Consider the following 19265-nt stretch of genomic DNA (forward strand, 5'->3'; position numbering starts at 1 on the left):
AGGCTTGTTCTGCCTTTATTTGATAGTGTACATGCAGTAAGCTGACAGGAAGTGGGGGGAGAGAGATGGGGAGTGACACGCAGCAAATATCATCGGGATGGAGGTTTGAACCCGCGACACGCTGTCAGGCTGGATTAGTAGCCTAGGTGCCCGGCCCGTTATTCCAGCCTGGCCGAGCTTTATCCCTATGTCAGTCGTTGTCAAACATTGTCATGTCAAGGACCCTAAAACATTTATGTATTTGGCAATGGACCCCCATCTGAAAATATGTTGTTCCAGGGACCTCCCAGAAGCAAAGATTTGAATTAAAAATGTCTGCTGTGAAAGAATATAATTATGTTCAAAAATGTGCACATGTTTTCACGACTGTTCAAAAATAGCTAAAGTATAACAGAATGCTTACAACACCAAAAGGGGTTCCCGCCCAGAATGGGTTAACCAAAACTAAAACAAAATACTTTTTGTTTTAACCAAAACAATATCACTATAACCCTACCTTTTAAATCAATTAACTTCAATGAACTGTTGCACCCCCCTTCCCTTCCCACCTGCAGGCCTCCCAGTTCACGTGCGAGCTGTGCCCCTATGAACAGCGCCCCGACCTCAACCGCACAGGCTGCCAGCCCATCCCCATCATCAAGCTGGAGTGGAGCTCGCCCTGGGCCATGGTGCCCGTCTTCATCTCCATGCTGGGCATCGTGGCCACCACCTTCGTCATCGGCACCTTCGTGCGCCACAACGATACGCCCATCGTGCGCGCCTCGGGCCGCGAGATGAGCTACGTGCTGCTCACGGGCATCTTCCTCTGCTACGTCATCACCTTCCCCATGATCGCCGCGCCCGACGTGGCCGTGTGCTCCTTCCGCCGCGTCTTCCTGGGCCTGGGCATGTGCTTCAGCAACGCGGCGCTGCTCACCAAGACCAACCGCATCCACCGCATCTTCGAGCAAGGGAAGACGGCGGTGACGGCGCCGCGCTTCATCTCGCCGGCGTCGCAGCTCGCCATTACCTTCTCGCTCATCTCGGTGCAGCTGCTGGGCGTGCTGGTGTGGTTCGCCGCCGACCCGCCGCACACCTTCGTGGACTACGGCGAGCAGCGCACGCAGGACCCCGGGGCGGCACGCGGCGTGCTCAAGTGCGACATCTCGGACCTGTCGCTCATCTGCTCGCTGGGCTACAGCATCCTCTTGATGGTCACATGCACTGTTTACGCCATCAAGACGCGGGGCGTGCCGGAGACCTTCAACGAGGCCAAGCCCATTGGATTTACCATGTACACCACCTGCATCATATGGCTGGCCTTCATACCCATCTTCTTTGGGACGGCGCAGTCGGCGGAGAGGGTAAGCAGCATGCGTTTGGTGGTTTGTAACGGGTGACGAAGTCGGATCACAGTCGGTTGTAGGGATGGGACGATAATCGTTATACATTTAAATGTATTGTGAAATTGTCCTCCGTCATACACTACTGATGAATTAGCTTTTGTTGAGCTGCAATTTCAGTACCACTTACACCCTCTATACTTGATGAATCTGACCTGTAAAGAATGCATTTGGTACACGCTTATTTCACTCAAATACATTCTATATCAATTTGGCAAAAATAACATAGCTACAAGCTCACAATGTGTTGTGTTGCAACGCGTTGTGAGCTTGTAGATCAGCAATTCTTTGGCGAACTTCCTCCCCGGAACAGGGATGCTTGAATCGGTTCAAGTGGTTACAGAAGCGTAATTTTTTAAGTTTTAAGCATTGGTTTTTATTATCATGATAATATCAGAAAAGTGCTTCTGCCACCACAGGGCACATGTATGCATCTCACTGCTGTGAGTAAACACGTTAATACTCAGTAATGAATTCATGCAGGCTTCCTCCCTCGCCTCGCATTGTTAAAGGCCTGCAGCTGGAGCTCCGTACAGAGATGAATGCAGGTCTGCAGGTGCAGACCATCCACCGTGCTCCGTGAATAATAACGCAATTATTACTGCCGCGTCAGACTTAGAAAACACCACAATACAGTACAGTAAGTACACGGCGGCGGGAACACGCTGACCTTCAGCTCGTGGTATACCGTGTACAGTATTATGTACAGTACACACACATTCAGTGGACTATATAATATATCACTCTACATATTTAGAGATTCCTCCCTCGAGAAGTGACTAATATAGAGAAACGGGCGGAGCTTCGTCAGCAGATTTCTCACTGTACTGTAGGTTGTGCACTTTTGTGTAATACAATCGCCTGTACCGTCAACGGTGTTCTGTAAGAACTGAGCTGTGGTGGGAAGTACAGTAGCTATGAACATTTACTTAATTACTGTACTCAAGTTCAATTATGAGGTACTTTTACACTACAGTATTGTACAGCATGTACATTTTTGAGGGGCGCTAGCCCCCTCATATAGACAGGTTTAATGTTAGTTCAATGTTTGTTTTGTAAACGCCATTGAAAAAGAATTTACGTCATAATGTGCCTCATTACGTCATATTGTCTCTTTATTGTTAATGTTTGTGTTGGCATCGTTTGTTTTACATCACCATTACATCACCTAATCATGCGCATGAGTTAGACTTTAATATATTAGCGTCCCTCACTTCACACGGGTGTGATTTTTATACTACATACTTCGACCCCTCTAAATAGAGGCACATTGGACGTTTTACTCCACAACACTAATTTGGAAACGTTGGTGTCAAATTACTTTGTTTTACTTTTAGAATATTAAGGAAGTAGCCTTTGGTAACCAACAGTTCCGACGCCATGTGGCGCCATTTCTCCCAATGAGCAAGTTGGTGCCTTGAATGGTTTTCCAATTTGGTGCCTTGAATGGTTTTCCCCCAAGTTGGTGCCTTGGATGGTTTTCCCCACCAATGGTGTAGGAATTTGTGTGTGAATGGGTGAATGTAATGCACGATTATAAAGCACCTTGGATAAAGGCGCTATGTAAATGCACCAGTGACCATTTTACCATTTACCATTAGGTCAGGAGCCTATCTCGTGTTTCTGTTGTGTGAGGGCAGCTTGTACAAGTACACCCCCCTGGACATGGCGCTAGTATGTCACAGGGACTTACCGCCAAAACCTGTTGCATGGGTGAAGTTGTCAGTTTTAAGCAAAAAGAAAAATAAGAAAAGAAGGGGTAAGAAAATAAATCTGAGTACTTCCACCTTACTGCTAGTGTGCTCACTGGTATGGAATGAGGTTCATGAATAATGGGATATTACTTGATAACACTGTGATATTGACTGGGGTTTGGTTGAGGTATTGAGTTTGTCTTCTCCATGTATGCACGCCCACGTCTCACTGCCTTTTCCCTTTGATTGGAAACAGTGTTTTTACTGATGCAGCCATGCGCCGTGACAATAAGTGTTATTATGAATGCCGCCTGGCACAGGTGTGGAATCGACCGCTCATATTGAGCCTGTGTTTCTGTTTACTCACACAATGTAGACAAACTACTTTTTGGTTTGTTTTAAAGGTCATATTTTACCCCATATTCCGTGCGTGCGTGCGTGCGTGCGTGCGTGCGTGCGTGCGTGCGTGCGTGCGTGCGTGCGTGCGTGCAACAGGGATGTCCTATTTGAGGTCGGGCCAGAGCACACATCCATACAGCTATAGGCTACAGCAGCAGTGCAAACGTCCCTTTCCATGTCATCTTTTAGCACGCAGCCCGCCAGAACCGGAGTAACCGTAGCCGTAGGATTAAATTAATCGTCTAGCCTACCAGAACCGTAGCATATACGTTTTCCAGGGTTTTATATTCTTTAATCCATGTTTTGATTCAATCGAATCTTTAGCTGCCACTCGTTAGCATAACAGTCAAAGTGGGAAAGTGACTGCGGCCATTTTGAAGATGCGCGCGCATCAATGCAGCAATGAATGTCATTTCTGGTGAAAACATCCGGTTACAGATATTTGGCTCTCCAAAATAAGGGTTGCGCACGATAAAACCTTGGCAATGCACGATATATAGATTTATTAATGCTGGCGGCAAAACTTAATAGTGTCACGTCACCAGATATAATGCCCTCTTACCATGAGCATTGGATACAGGCTATAGTCTCGCATTGGCCTTCTTTACCACAATCTCTGAATGCTATATAGAGCCTGGATCTGGAACTTTTACTTAGTAGTTCTATATTGCAGTATTGATCATGATACTTTTACTTAACTAAATACTTTGAGTACTTTTTTCACCAGAAAATAATCTGTCATCTGCCTTTTCCGTTCACGAAAATATATGTTCTCCCACATTTCTGATTAGCCTATCTAGGACAAATTTACATGACGGCAAAGATGAAACCGAGTTGCATAAATATCCGCTATACTCCCGGATTGTTTTCAGAGCTTTCTGTTGCTCAGGCTGTATGACAGAAGCATTTGCAAAATTGTCTGAGTCAACATTCTGGCTCCAGAGACTAGACAATATGCCAGGCAGAGTGAGAAGTCTGATGGCATGCATTGCTGTGCTGAAAACACCGGTTCCCTCGAGAAACTTCAAATGCCTCCACTTCCAGACAAAATGTGTACAAACTTGTTGTTATTATATTATTGCAGTGTTTTTCAACCTTTCCAGGCCGTAACCCCCCTGAGTCCTTACTGTCACGTTACTGTCATCTGAGTCCTTACTGTCACGTTACTGTCATCTGAGTCCTTACTGTCACGTTACTGTCATCTGAGTCCTTACTGTCACGTTACTGTCATCTGAGTCCTTACTGTCACGTTACTGTCATCTGAGTCCTTACTGTCACGTTACTGTCATCTGAGTCCTTACTGTCACGTTACTGTCATCTGAGTCCTTACTGTCACGTTACTGTCATCTGCCCCATAATCATGTTCAGACCCCCCTGTTGGTCCCGACCCACGGGTTGATAACCACTGCTTTATTGAGTCACACAGTGTGAAATAACCCTGAAATATACCTCTGAATGGTGCTTTCATCCTGCTAGAGTGAATTCAAAATAGTTTCATGTCAGACAGACATATACAGTATACAGATACCTTTTGAATGTTCCTATCTAATCTTGTCAGAATCCCCCGCCGCCCTTGATTGATGTTTAAAAAGCAACCTTGGATGATTTTCTTGTCATCTTTTATCATGCACTTGTTGGCGTGGGCAGAATTCATATTTGCCACTATACCCCCGTGCAAACAACAAACAGACAGCATGCCCTGTGTAGCGCCCATACCAAACAGATATTCAGCTTTTCCTGAGGAACCCCTATAGCAGGCCCCAGGGCCACAGAATAGCAGAGGCACAGTCACAAAACATGGCCTTCCAGTGTTGCACCAAACCACACCAACAACAACACACACTCCCCCGCAGCCCACCATTAATCCCCCATACGACGAAGAAGAAGAAGAGGAATCGGTTAAGCTACGAGCCAACATCGACCTCTCTAGACCCCATGTCACCATCCTATTCCCGTAAGGATCAGTGTTGTTTTTGGCAGCAGATTTTAGTTTTAGTCATAGTCTCTTTAATAGTTTTAATTTAGTTTTAGACACATTTTAGTCACCTGGAATGTTTTAGTGTTAGTCTAGTTTTAGTGGACTAAATATCATAAGATTTTAGTCGACTAAATCTACGAAAATTATACAATCTACAAGCTCACAACGCGTCGCAGCGAGACGCGTTGTGAGCTTGTAGATCATCTATTTTCAGCATGCAACTAATTATACAATTTATTATACTGGATCTCTTGTCCACTAGTCCCTTCCTAACATTTTAGTCTAGTTTGTATTTGTCTACGAAATTGTCAGTATATTTAGTCTTAGTTTTAGTCATCATAGCTTAGTTTTTATTTAGTTTCCGTCAGTGGAAAAAGGTAGTCGATGAATATTTTTCGTCAACGAAATCAACTGCATAGGATGGTGGGCTGGATGTAAGCCAAGAATAGTCTGTCTAACCCTCACCAGAGGGAAGACAATGACGTATACTGACAGAAGGGTAGGGTTGGATAAGCATGGGGTTACTGGAGTTCAGAGGAGAAGTTAAGAGAGTAATACATGAGTTGATTTTGGTTTTGGTACACAGTGGGTATTGCAGGACTCATCTTGGCACATGGCCACTAACCTTATATGTAGTCTCAGGAGCCAGACGGTTGCCTCCAACAATGTTCAAATGTTTCCGGCATACAGTCTGGAGCAACGGAAGCTCTGAAAAGCAAATAGGGTGCATTTTGCATCCCAAAACGCAGTTTATAGTTAAGGGACGCAATAAAACAACGACCTCTGCATCCACGGGCTGCACTACTGTACTAATGTACCGCTTCCGATTTGTCTTTACAGTCACACAATCAGAAACTAGTATGCAAATATTGGGTGCGTTTATCACCGGAGGTTTTTTTTTTAATCCACCCCTTGGAAATGCAGGTTCCACACAGAGATTCCAGACTAATATCTACGCAGTGATGCCTTTTTGTGTAGAAACAGGAACTCTGCTTGGCTCCTCCCCTTTCCTAGTCCACTTCCTCCCGGTTGCGTCTGTGTTTATTCCTACTAACCACCACTACATGTTTGGATTAGTGGTGCTGACAGATTCATCTGTCTCCAGTGATTAGTGGTGCTGACAGATTCATCTGTCTCCAGTGATTGCCTCTAGACATACATGAGGTGTTTTGGCCCCAAAGACTCATGAGATTATTCAGGAACAATTAGTCCATACATGTCATAATATTTGCTCTTCTTACACTCAGTTTCAACCGAGGGTCCGCCGACCACCAGTTGTCAATTATCAACATTGGCCATCATCTTCAGTTTAAAAGTGCTTTATTCATAAAACACATACAATAGAGGTTCATACACAACCAACCAAATGTAACCTAATAGTTAGCTATTATCAACAGCTTGAACAAAAGCCAGATGTAGGTAGGGTGACCAGATCCCAACTCACCAGATGTGGGACAAAGAGTGTGTTTGTGTGGGACAATGTGGGACACATGTGGGGTTGTGTCGTGCGCGTGAATAATTTGTACACAAAAACAAAAATAATTACATTTCTATTCCTCGAGTCCTCAATTAAACATTTCTATCCCGTCCCTTCACATAGCATCACTGTGCTTTGCCATCTGGACGATTCAGTAGCACATAATAGGATTGTGATGATAATAACTATAATAGAACTACTATGAAAATTTAAACAAAAATAACGGAACTGCATTTAAATGAACAATTTACTGGACAATACAACCAACCAAACAATACAACTGTACAACACACCAACCAACCAACAAAGAGGCTTTGATTTGATTGTGAAGACATGTATTACAACCATAAGGAACCAATAAAGAAATGTTTACTTTATCAAAGCATGCTCCTCCTAACAAAGCCAACTACTGCAACTGTGTGTGGGCAGTTTTGTCACTTGGGAGTTCTTGAACCACTGGTGTTTTTTTTAAACTCTCTCAAACAACTAACTGTTAACTATGTAACGATGCTGCCTTGGTACAACCACATGCCATTTTCTTTGCAATAGAGCACCGAAGTCCTGACGTCACTGCCCTCTACTACCAGTAGAGGGCAGTGAGCGCAAAGGTTCATGTATGGTTTTATAAGCATTGTACTCTCCATAGGGGGATTTTAGATCGCCTCATATAAGAACTGTGTTTGAAAAATAAACCGATCACCCCGGCCTTTTCACTCATATGGATATGAAGCATCGACTGAAGGTGGAAATGTACAAATATACCCAAAGAGTAACAAAATAAGCGTTAGAAACGAGCCAAACAACCCAGAGACTACATTTCCGGGTAGGCTGCTTCTGCCCGCAGCCCGTCGCACAACAGAAACTGAACGTTAATTACGTTTATTTTTATTTTATTGATATATAATGTATCGTGGTTAGTACGAGTCGAGTCACCACCAGCTGAGCTTACGTCAACGAGGAATCTCAGGAACGCAATATGTTGACAGCTCAGCGACATTGCATTCATATGTAGTTTCAAGGCTTTTGCGGTCACATTAATTCCATTTTCTCTAGAAACTGGCTGTATCAAATATGAATGGACATCATTAACGACGCACAGCCACTCCCCTGACAGAAACGCCGAGGTGGTCGGTTTATTTTTCAAACACAGTTCTTATATGAAGCGACCTAAAATCGCCGTTTGGGGATCTCAATGCAAATAAACAAATACATGAACCTGGAGATTGACGACCTCTACTGAAAGTGACGTCAGACTTCGGAGCTCTATATCATAGTCTGGAAACATGACTGATGAGAGCTTATTGCTACAGACTTCTGATCTGTATGACTGGGAATGTTGCACTGTGTGGTAAACACTAGTTATTTCAGCTGCTGTTATACCTTATCTTTGTTGGAATCTTGTTTTGGTTCAATTACGAACGTATATCCATACGATCCATATGATCCTCCTTTTGAGCAACACTTTTGTTGTGAGTCTTGCTTCACCCACGGATAAATACTTTCCCAGTCCTTGTAACTGCATTTCCTTTTCTTTGCCGTGGTCTTAGTTTCTTCCCTTTTCACCTCCATGTTTCTTTCATCACAATTTTCGCTAACTTTGCTAAGACGCTAACTTGTTGTGCTGTGTTTCGTGTGTTGTTTTGTTTTGGTGGGCGTTCACTAAACTGAACTAAACTGTGCCCGGCTGTTTGATTGACAGCCCCCCCCCCCCCCCCCCCCCCCACACACACGGCCCTGGCCCTGTGTCTGTGATGACAGCCTCCGCTGCTCACAGCCACTTGTCTGGGGCAATTTCTCTTGAAAAGCCTTGGGAGTCGGGTTCGGCAGGGCCCAATCGTGCGGTCACCCCCCCCCCCCCCGGCACCATCAACATTTGTGCATTTTATATTGGTGCATTCGGCTCAGGATCCGATAAGAAATAGCTTGCCGTTTATATTTACATGACATTTCTAGTCCGCACAAAGCACACTTTCCACGCTGGTACAAATCATTATGAACGAATGGACAGATTAATTCCTCACAAAACAAGATATTCTGGGCATGTCTGTGTCCCTTGAAGTTGGTGACAAATGCCATCTGTTTGGTCCATATGCTGGTCCAGTATGATATGCTGGTCCAGTCTCATCTAGTGTCTTGTGGCACTGAGACAGATGTTGGCCTCCCTTTTAGGAGTCCTGCAACTTTGTCTTGCTCCCACAATGCATTGCTCTGAACCAATGGTTCTCAAAGTCGGGGTCCAGTGACCGACCCTCACGGTTCCTTGAGGGTCGGGGGGGGGGGGGTATATTGAATGAGCTATAATCTTTAAATATATTAAAATATAAACAAAGGCTGGAATCTAATAATGTAAAATCCTTGCATGAACTGCTAAAGCAGAGGATCTCAACCTGTTTGTGGACCACCAGTGGTCCCTGAGGGCCTCCAGGTGGTCCCCAGTTACATGGATAGTTGTTATCCAAATGGACCCTTATAGATATTTAATTAAATGTACTTTATTTAACAAATAGTGACACAGATAGTCAGTGTCTGTCTGTCTGTCTGTCTGTCTGTCTGTCTGTCTGTCTGTCTGTCTGTCTGTCTGTCTGTCTGTCTGTCTGTCTGTCTGTCTGTCTGTCTGTCTGTCTGTCTGTCTGTCTGTCTGTCTGTCTGTCTGCCTGCCTGCCTGCCTGCCTGCCTGCCTGCCTGCCTGCCTGCCTGCCTGCCTTTCAATTCATCTTTTGATGAATTGAACATGGTGGACCCTCTTGTAAACAAGTGTAATGCTTAATTGGGTCGTCCACTCACAGTTAACAGTCTTTGTATTGAGTTTGTGCTTGAAATGTACTGTAATTCTGCAAACTGTTAATACATATTTCAATCAATCAATCAATCAATCAATGCCTGCCTGCCTGCCTGCTTGCCTGTAAAATTACAATATTTGCGGTATCGGTAATACTTTAGGTATACTTTGGATGCAAGATGATGTTCAGGAGTTTAATACAGATGCGAGCTGAAATGCTTCACAGTTTCCTGGCAAGACAGTTCATATTACCCCACCCCCCACGGTGCATCCAACACCTTTAGCTGTGTCCCAAACAATGGAGCCAGGGTGAATTTTATTCACTTCAAACTGTGCTCTCCTGTGTTTTTTTCCCTGCACACTGTTCATAAAGGATTAAATCAATCAACTATGAACCCTAACACAATGTTTGTTTTGAATGTATCATTAGTTTTCATGTTTTTTACTTTTTTTACTTTGAAAGAAGCAACCCAAATGCAAAAGTAAAGTAAACTGGCCCTAAACAGACCCAAAACAAAGACAAAACTTGACTGGGTACAGACTCAGTGAGCACAGTCTTGCAATTGAGAAAGGCCGTCATATGCAGTCCTATCTCCCTAGAGAAGACTACACTACAGTATGCATCCACTGCACACAAAATTAAGTGGAAACTGAGTTACATTTCCTAACCGTACAGAACTCCTGGGCTGTATGTTTTGATTAATTGAATACACAGGACCTCAATGGAAACAGGCCATATTTTGGTAAATGGTAAATTGTGCTTTTATATAGCACTTTTATCCAAAGCGCTTTATATCATACTCATGTTTGTATTCAACTGTACGTTATGTGCGTGTTTCTTGCAGACTGTTTCTTGCAAATAAAGTAGTCAATCCATCAATGAGTTACAGTTACACAATGGAATCCTCATTTATCTCAGAGTGTAGCCTACAGGAGTTTGGTTTCAACTTCCAGTCAAGAGTCCTAGCAGTAGCTATGAGACAAATGCAAGCACATGGGCAAGGTTCATTTGCATGTAGTGTTTGAAATGAAGGGGGATGGTCACACAGTATGCTGTTTTTTATGCCACTGTACTTACTTTATTATATGACACTTTTCATGCAGTGCCTCTTATAGCAGGACAGTGTGGACATTTATTTATTATAACACATCTTTAAGAAATCTCACTTCCGTTTAATTAACTTAAATTAGTCCATGTTTTTTATCACTCTTAAGACTTCATAGAAAGTCAGCTTCCAGGTAAATATACTGAGATTATGATGTGGTTTCCATCTCATTATTTGTGTTTTCTATACATACTATAGTATACTATATCTTTCTACCATCTTTTTGTCTTTATTTTTTTTCTTATTTTTTAGCTTAGTTACAAAACACATTTACCACTTAAACACTAGGCAATTTGAATTTGATTATGCAGTTAGGATACTTCTGGTCGACTCTAATGTGCCACTTGAAGAGGTAGCACAAACTGGGGGGGGGGGGGGGGGGGGGAATTTGCATTGGATTTCACACAAACATGCAAGACATGTAAATGAATTAACACCTAGCTTGCCCATCTTTTCGCCCTGCTTTTAGTAGTACTGTAGTTAATACACAACTGACTGTAACAATGTTACAAAGATTTGTTTTGGGGGTTAAGGAAATTTATATTTGAATTTAGACCTGTCAATGTTAAAGCAATGTTAAAGCGATAGCGATAACGATTTTAAACATACGTGTGTGTTGGCTAAGACAATCATTTTGTGAAAAGCAGAGTCTCCAGTAGGAATCCTGGTGGAGAGTGGGAAAAATATGTATTTTTTTTTAAAATACACTACTCGTTTTTAAGGTTTATTATATAAACCAGCAGTATTTCATTTGTATGCACCAAACATCTGGAACAAACTACCAGAAAACAGCAGATAATGCTGCCACCCTTATTTATTTCACAATTAAGGACTTTTCTGTTTCCCACTGCCTTTGATTGATTGTTATTTTTACTTATTTAGTTTTAGTTCATCATTATGATATACATATAGTGTTTCCTGAATTGCCTTGTTGATTTTTTGGTATACAACTACTTATTATAATAATCATGGTTCCTATATTTCAAAGTCTATGCTTTGACTCTGTCTGTGTCTGTTCTTCTGGATATAAACTCACTCCTGCTTTGACTTTATGATGAATAAAACAAATTATTTTGGATATCGTTTTGATTAATTCACTATTCTATCTTACAAAGCAATCTCACAGTTACCAGTATTTCTAGAATGTTGCATAGAGCATGACCTGGGGGAGGAGAGAGGGGTGGAGCACATGCAGCAGTTTGTTGTGGTTGGTGGAGAGATGCTTCTATTGTTCTTCTCTTTGGCCAATCAATCCAAGCAGTTAATGGTTCCATCTCAGGCTATAAGAAGAGTTTGTAGTTGTCAGTTCTCCACAACCCCTCCAGGATATCAATCATTTCTGATCAGATCTGACTGTGGACTCCAGGCTTCAGGTGAAGATGAACTCTCTCAAACCCACCAGGAACAATTCTGCTCAACAGGATGATCATCAAGACCACTGTAAGTTACTTACTTTGTCTATATGGATATACAGCATGTCATAAGGATGTGTTTTATTTAGTCGTGTTTATTTGTTTGTATCATTGAAGACAACCTGTTTTGTGCACAACAAATTAGAATGTTTAACTACTGCAATTTTAAGTCGATAAAGTACTGCACGTTTAAACAATATTTTTGTATTTGTTTCCAATTCAGTGCTGCATCATCAGTCTGGTTTCCCTGATCTACCAGAGGAGAATGAACAAAGAAGCTTGGCTAAGCAAAAACACCACTGCTGTGATCAGTGTGGAAAGCGCTTCCCTGCAAAGTCCGAACTTAAAATACACCAGCGAATTCATACTGGGGAGAAACCATACGGATGTGATCAGTGTGGACAACACTTCTCTCGGATGGATCACCTTAAAACACACCAGAAAATTCACACTGGAGAGAAACCCTATGGATGTGATCAGTGTGGGCAACACTTCTCTCGGATGGATCACCTTAAAACACACCAGAAAATTCACACTGGAGAGAAACCCTATGGATGTGATCAGTGTGGGCAACACTTCTCTCGGATGGATCACCTTAAAACACACCAGAAAATTCACACTGGAGAGAAACCCTATGGATGTGATGAGTGTGGACAACACTTCTCTCAAATGGCTAGGCTTAAAAGCCACCAGAAAATTCATACTGGAGAGAAACCCTATGGATGTGATCATTGTGGGCAACACTTCTCTCGGATGGATCACCTTAAAACACACCAGATAATTCACACAGGTGAGAAACTGTATGAATGTGATCAGTGCGGACAACACTTCTCTCAAATGTCCAACCTTAAAACACACCAGAGAAGTCATACTGGAGAGAAACCCTATGGATGTGATCAGTGTGGGCAACACTTCTCTCGGATAGATCACCTTAAAACACACCAGATAATTCACACGGGTGAGAAACCGTATGAATGTGATCAGTGTGGACAACACTTCTCTCAAATGTCCAGCCTTAAAACACACCAGAGAATTCATACTGGAGAGAAACCCTATGGATGTGATCAGTGTGGACAACACTTCTCTCAATTGGCCACCCTTAAACGCCACCAGAGCATTCATACTGGAGAGAAACCCTATGGATGTGATCAGTGTGGACAACACTTCTCTCATTCATCCAGTCTTAAAAAACACCAGAGAATTCACACTGGTGAGAAACCATATGGATGTGATCAGTGTGGGAAACACTTCTCTCGGATGGATCACCTTAAAACACACAAGAGAATTCATACTGGAGAGAAACCCTATAAACCCTAGCTTAGATCAGTTCAGATAAAGAGGTGTCAAACATGTCCACCCTTCTTCAGGCCTGGACTGGCCACTTAACATACCAGACACCCGGCAGGCCTCCCCGTATTCTCAGAATAGACATTCTTAATGGTTCAGCTTGAATAGCAAGAGGGAGATGAGATAGACTCATCCATACAAGGACATTAATAGTTGTTGGGGTTTGAAAGGTATTATATGCAAATTAACACACACACGCACGCGCACACACACACACACACACACACACACACACACACACACACACACACACACACACACACACACACACACACACGTAAGTGTGTTATTTGTATATAATTAAAATGTACACTTGGTTGCTTTTTGTTCATTCCTTATTACTTCCTTTGTTAAATGTGAAACATGGTTTAAGTGAAGTCACAATAAAGACAACATTTCAAAGTCAAGTTTTTTTTGTATAGCTTTTGTTTATGTACTGTGTGTGGTAATCTTAGTCAATAACATGCAATACCCTTTGGAAGGCAATAACACACCTTGTAATGTAGGAGGAGCATATTTTGCAAGATACATTAAGGTGACGTTCCTTCACCAAAGCTGATTGTACCTGATGTTGTGCTTCTGAACGGATTAGGAGCAATCAAGCAATCATGTGCAAATTAGGTGTCTATAGGGACTTGATTGTACATACATTCTTAATGGTTCAGCTTGAATAGCAAGAGGGAGATGAGATAGACTCATTCATACAAGGACATTAATAGTTGTTGGGGTTTGAAAGGTATTATATGCAAATGATCACACACACACACACACACACACACACACACACACACACACACACACTTCTCTACAATGGCAAATCTTAAATGCCAGCAGATCATTCACACTGGTGAGAAACCGTATGGATGTGCTCAGTGTGGACATCACTTCACAGAAATGCTTCACAGTTTCCTGGCAAGACAGTTCATATTACCCCACCCCCCACGGTGCATCCAACACCTTTAGCTGTGTCCCAAACAATGGAGCCAGGGTGAATTTTATTCACTTCAAACTGTGCTCTCCTGTGTTTTTTTCCCTGCACACTGTTCATAAAGGATTAAATCAATCAACTATGAACCCTAACACAATGTTTGTTTTGAATGTATCATTAGTTTTCATGTTTTTTACTTTTTTTACTTTGAAAGAAGCAACCCAAATGCAAAAGTAAAGTAAACTGGCCCTAAACAGACCCAAAACAAAGACAAAACTTGACTGGGTACAGACTCAGTGAGCACAGTCTTGCAATTGAGAAAGGCCGTCATATGCAGTCCTATCTCCCTAGAGAAGACTACACTACAGTATGCATCCACTGCACACAAAATTAAGTGGAAACTGAGTTACATTTCCTAACCGTACAGAACTCCTGGGCTGTATGTTTTGATTAATTGAATACACAGGACCTCAATGGAAACAGGCCATATTTTGGTAAATGGTAAATTGTGCTTTTATATAGCACTTTTATCCAAAGCGCTTTATATCATACTCATGTTTGTATTCAACTGTACGTTATGTGCGTGTTTCTTGCAGACTGTTTCTTGCAAATAAAGTTGTCAATCCATCAATGAGTTACAGTTACACAATGGAATCCTCATTTATCTCAGAGTGTAGCCTACAGGAGTTTGGTTTCAACTTCCAGTCAAGAGTCCTAGCAGTAGCTATGAGACAAATGCAAGCACATGGGCAAGGTTCATTTGCATGTAGTGTTTGAAATGAAGGGGGATGGTCACACAGTATGCTGTTTTTTATGCCACTGTACTTACTTTATTATATGACACTTTTCATGCAGTGCCTCTTATAGCAGGACAGTGTGGACATTTATTTATTATAACACATCTTTAAGAAATATCACTTCCGTTTAATTAACTTAAATTAGTCCATGTTTTTTATCACTCTTAAGACTTCATAGAAAGTCAGCTTCCAGGTAAATATACTGAGATTATGATGTGGTTTCCATCTCATTATTTGTGTTTTCTATACATACTATAGTATACTATATCTTTCTACCATCTTTTTGTCTTTATTTTTTTTCTTATTTTTTAGCTTAGTTACAAAACACATTTACCACTTAAACACTAGGCAATTTGAATTTGATTATGCAGTTAGGATACTTCTGGTCGACTCTAATGTGCCACTTGAAGAGGTAGCACAAACTGGGGGGGGGGGGAAGAAAATTCGCATTGGATTTCACACAAACATGCAAGACATGTAAATGAATTAACACCTAGCTTGCCCATCTTTTCGCCCTGCTTTTAGTAGTACTGTAGTTAATACACAACTGACTGTAACAATGTTACAAAGATTTGTTTTGGGGGTTAAGGAAATTTATATTTGAATTAGACCTGTCAATGTTAAAGCGATAACGTCTTAACGCAAATTAATTTTAATAGCACTCGTTTTTTGGCGCGCAATTAATGCACGGTGAAGTTTGATAGAGCATTGAGAGACTTGCGTACGTGCATGTGTGTGTGTGTGAGAGAGAGAGAGAGGATCCTGGACAGTGATTGTCATTGTTCCAATAATAATATTAAAAAACATGCATTTGCATAAAGCATTTGTCTACTCCCATGGTGATAAGATTATTAAAAACTTGAAATAGATATTTAAATCTTGAGGTTTTTACACTCAACAGTTTAATTATTGTTAAAAATCTGTATTACTTTAATTTACCAACATCAATACAGCATGGAAATGTGAACATAGGTTATTCTTTAGTTTGGGTCTGCAAGGCTAAATATCATCAAATGGCGTCCCGTGGCTCAAATGCAGAATAAATATTGATATGAAAAGGTTTGAAAACCACTGATTTAAGGTATATTTAGAACGGATAAAAAATATGCGATTAATCATGATTAAATATTTTTAATTGATTGGCAGCCCTAATATAAAGATTTATTTTAGGAAAATTATATTTTAATATATTTATAGGCATAAGAACATCACATTGCTTTACATTCTACAAGCTTGTCTCTGCCTCAAAATGACTTGATTTAATTATTGTTATATTTAATGTTTTATAAGCAAATCTACTCATTAGGAGAACTGAGTTAGATTCCACAAATAATACATTGTTTTTTAAGTTTTCATTTGTCTAATGCTGTTAAATGGGATATACACAGTTTTGTTTAAATAAACAATTGCTTTTTAATTAATCCTACAGATTCTGTTTATAAAACATAAAAATAAAAGATTACTGAATACAAATGCATTCACCAATGAATCTAGTAAAAAATCATGGACTCACATGTGCCACACTGTGGCTGATTTGCCACACTACACCATTGACACCTTTAAATTAAGTGTGAATCGTGGTACCACCAAAGGGGGTGTGGCACCACATAGGCACCAGGGAGGCAGTCAAGTGGTATCACTGCCAGTCTCAACTGCTCACCACTGTACTGACTCACCTGCCAGTGAGCCCCTGTGGAAGCACATAGTACTACTCCTCCCATGACAATTATCACCCTTCCCACCTGGCTTTGCTGTGTGTGTAGACGCCCGATAAAGCCAGATGCATATGTATGTATGTATGTATGTATGTATGTATGTATGTATGTATGTATGTATGTATGTATGTATGTATGTATGTATGTATGTATGTATGTACATAACAGTACATACATGACGTACTTGTGTGCAAGGCTCAAGTTGGCATCTCGACAGAGTGCATTTCTAGTTACTATACTGTGGTCGTGCTCGTACGAATGTGCATGTGTGCATAGAAAGCCAGTTATACCCTGGCATTGATACATACCTTAATTACGTCACCATCAACATCAGTATATATACCAACCAAGCATACACACATAAAAAAGCCAGCCGACCACAGTATAGTACTTACAACTTACATACATGTATACATACATACGTTACCTGTTACCCAACCAATATTGAAACATATCGTAATTATACTTTCGTAATTCATTTCAATGTTTTACAGAGAGGCTGAGATTTGAAAGTTCGTAGCGGTCGACAGAGTGCAGTTCTAGTTATGTCTGTGATTATAGAATAGACTACGTTCCTATAGCCTCGAGGGACAATTATTACTCTGACTGGCTAGTTTGTTGTTAGGTCAGCTGTGAAGCTGTAATGCTGTAACTTCATCAGTCGCACAGCCATGGGCAAGGACCCCGACAGTCCACAGTTGTAAATATGAATGTGTTTTTAATCATCTTAAAATATGAAAAAAGACACTGTTCCAAGTGAAATGTGGGTGGCCCACTATCTCAGCAGACTCTGGAAATATTCCACATGATTTGAAAGCCCAGGCCGGTTGTTTAACTGCATGATTTCAAGAGCTATTTTACCTCCTGTGAAGTCTCAGCACTTCCTGACACTGGCACCAGCGTCGGGTCCAACTAAATTGATGAGAGCTGACAAGGATCTGTGGCAGCAACTATAGTGAGGGGAAAAAGGCTTGTTTTTTTCTCCCTCCTTATTCTCACCATTATATTTGGAGCTTATCTCATTAACACTGCTTTCTGGTGCGTTACAGGAATATCTCCTCAGTCACACTAGATGATTGCTAAGTGCGAGGCGCTAGGTGGTCCCTGAGAAGCACTGCCAAGTGCATTTGGAACCCACAACAAAAACGGGCGAGTACATGCGTAGAATTAGCCTGCTATCAGAGAGAGAGAGAGAGAGAGAGAGAGAGACCCAGACACCCCCACAAACCATCAGGGAAAGAGGTACCGGATCATCAAAGCCAGCACAAGCAGACTGAAGAACAGTTTTCACCTCCAAGGCTATATGACTGCTAAATAAGACAAAACAATGGACATCTTTTAAGTTTAGTATTGTTATTTGTGTATTGTTTTTTATGTTTTGTGTAGTATTTTTCGCAGTGCGCGCATGTAACTCTCGTGCATCCATGTGACAACAACTCTTGAATCTGAATCGTATGGCAGCGTCCCGGAAAAGTTGCAAAAATAGCCGATCGACAAGCTCACCAGCGCGTTGCATCACGTTGCGTTGTGAGCTTGTAGATCGTAAAATGTTGCTCTTTTTTAAAAGATTTTTAAAGTGAACTGTGTCTGTGGGTATTTAATAAATCCATTGGGGTCCTTTTTTGTTTCCATTTTCCGAAAAGTAGTGGTTCTGGAGTCTACTCTGGATGTATATGTGTTTTCCACACGACACAACAGTAATTGAAAGATGAAAGTGGAGCTCGGAGGCCCCTGCCAGATAGTAGATATCTATAATATCGATCTCCCCCACCGCGATCAGTCACAGCCTCATGACCAAGTGCATTTCCTGGCTGAAACATGCATGGGAAAAAAGGAGGCCTCAAGCTTCGGGCGTCGCAGCAATCAATTCCATGTCCAATTGTGCAGATGTGAAGTGTGACCTCTGAGAAAATGTCCTGGATCCCTTCCCTCAACCAAGCTAATTATGGACGAATCAAAACTGGCGCACTCCCCAGACATTTGTAATAAAAAAAAAAGCTTTTCCTTATTGTCTTTGTTTACTCCAAACCTGCGTTGCCAGATGGTGGGGTTTGCTCATTATTCTCACTACTGGAGGAGATGGTTGAATTTGTTCAGAGAGAGCTAGAGATTCAGATGAACACAAACTAATGGCGTATGCTGTCTTTCTAAACGGATCTTAGGTTTCCCACGACCGACGAGGTATATCAATAACATGGAGCACAGCATCCTCGTGGGATAGACTGACTTATACTGTAGGCTATGTGTTCTC

At 41.6% G+C, this 19265-nt stretch overlaps 1 protein-coding gene across 3 annotated transcripts in view; it reads left to right on the forward strand.

Moving 5' to 3' along the window:
- Positions 1-19265, forward strand: part of grm8b (glutamate receptor, metabotropic 8b) — a 289106-nt gene that overhangs the window by 236664 nt on the left and 33177 nt on the right. For all 3 annotated transcript variants that reach the window (XM_079500972.1, XM_079500973.1, XM_079500971.1), the window contains exon 9: positions 555-1343. In XM_079500972.1, the coding sequence (XP_079357098.1) occupies positions 555-1343 (789 nt within the window). The remainder of the gene's footprint in view (positions 1-554; positions 1344-19265) is intronic.

This window comes from Electrona antarctica, assembly GCF_951216825.1.
Source record: "Electrona antarctica genome assembly, chromosome: 5".
NCBI lineage: Eukaryota > Metazoa > Chordata > Actinopteri > Myctophiformes > Myctophidae > Electrona > Electrona antarctica.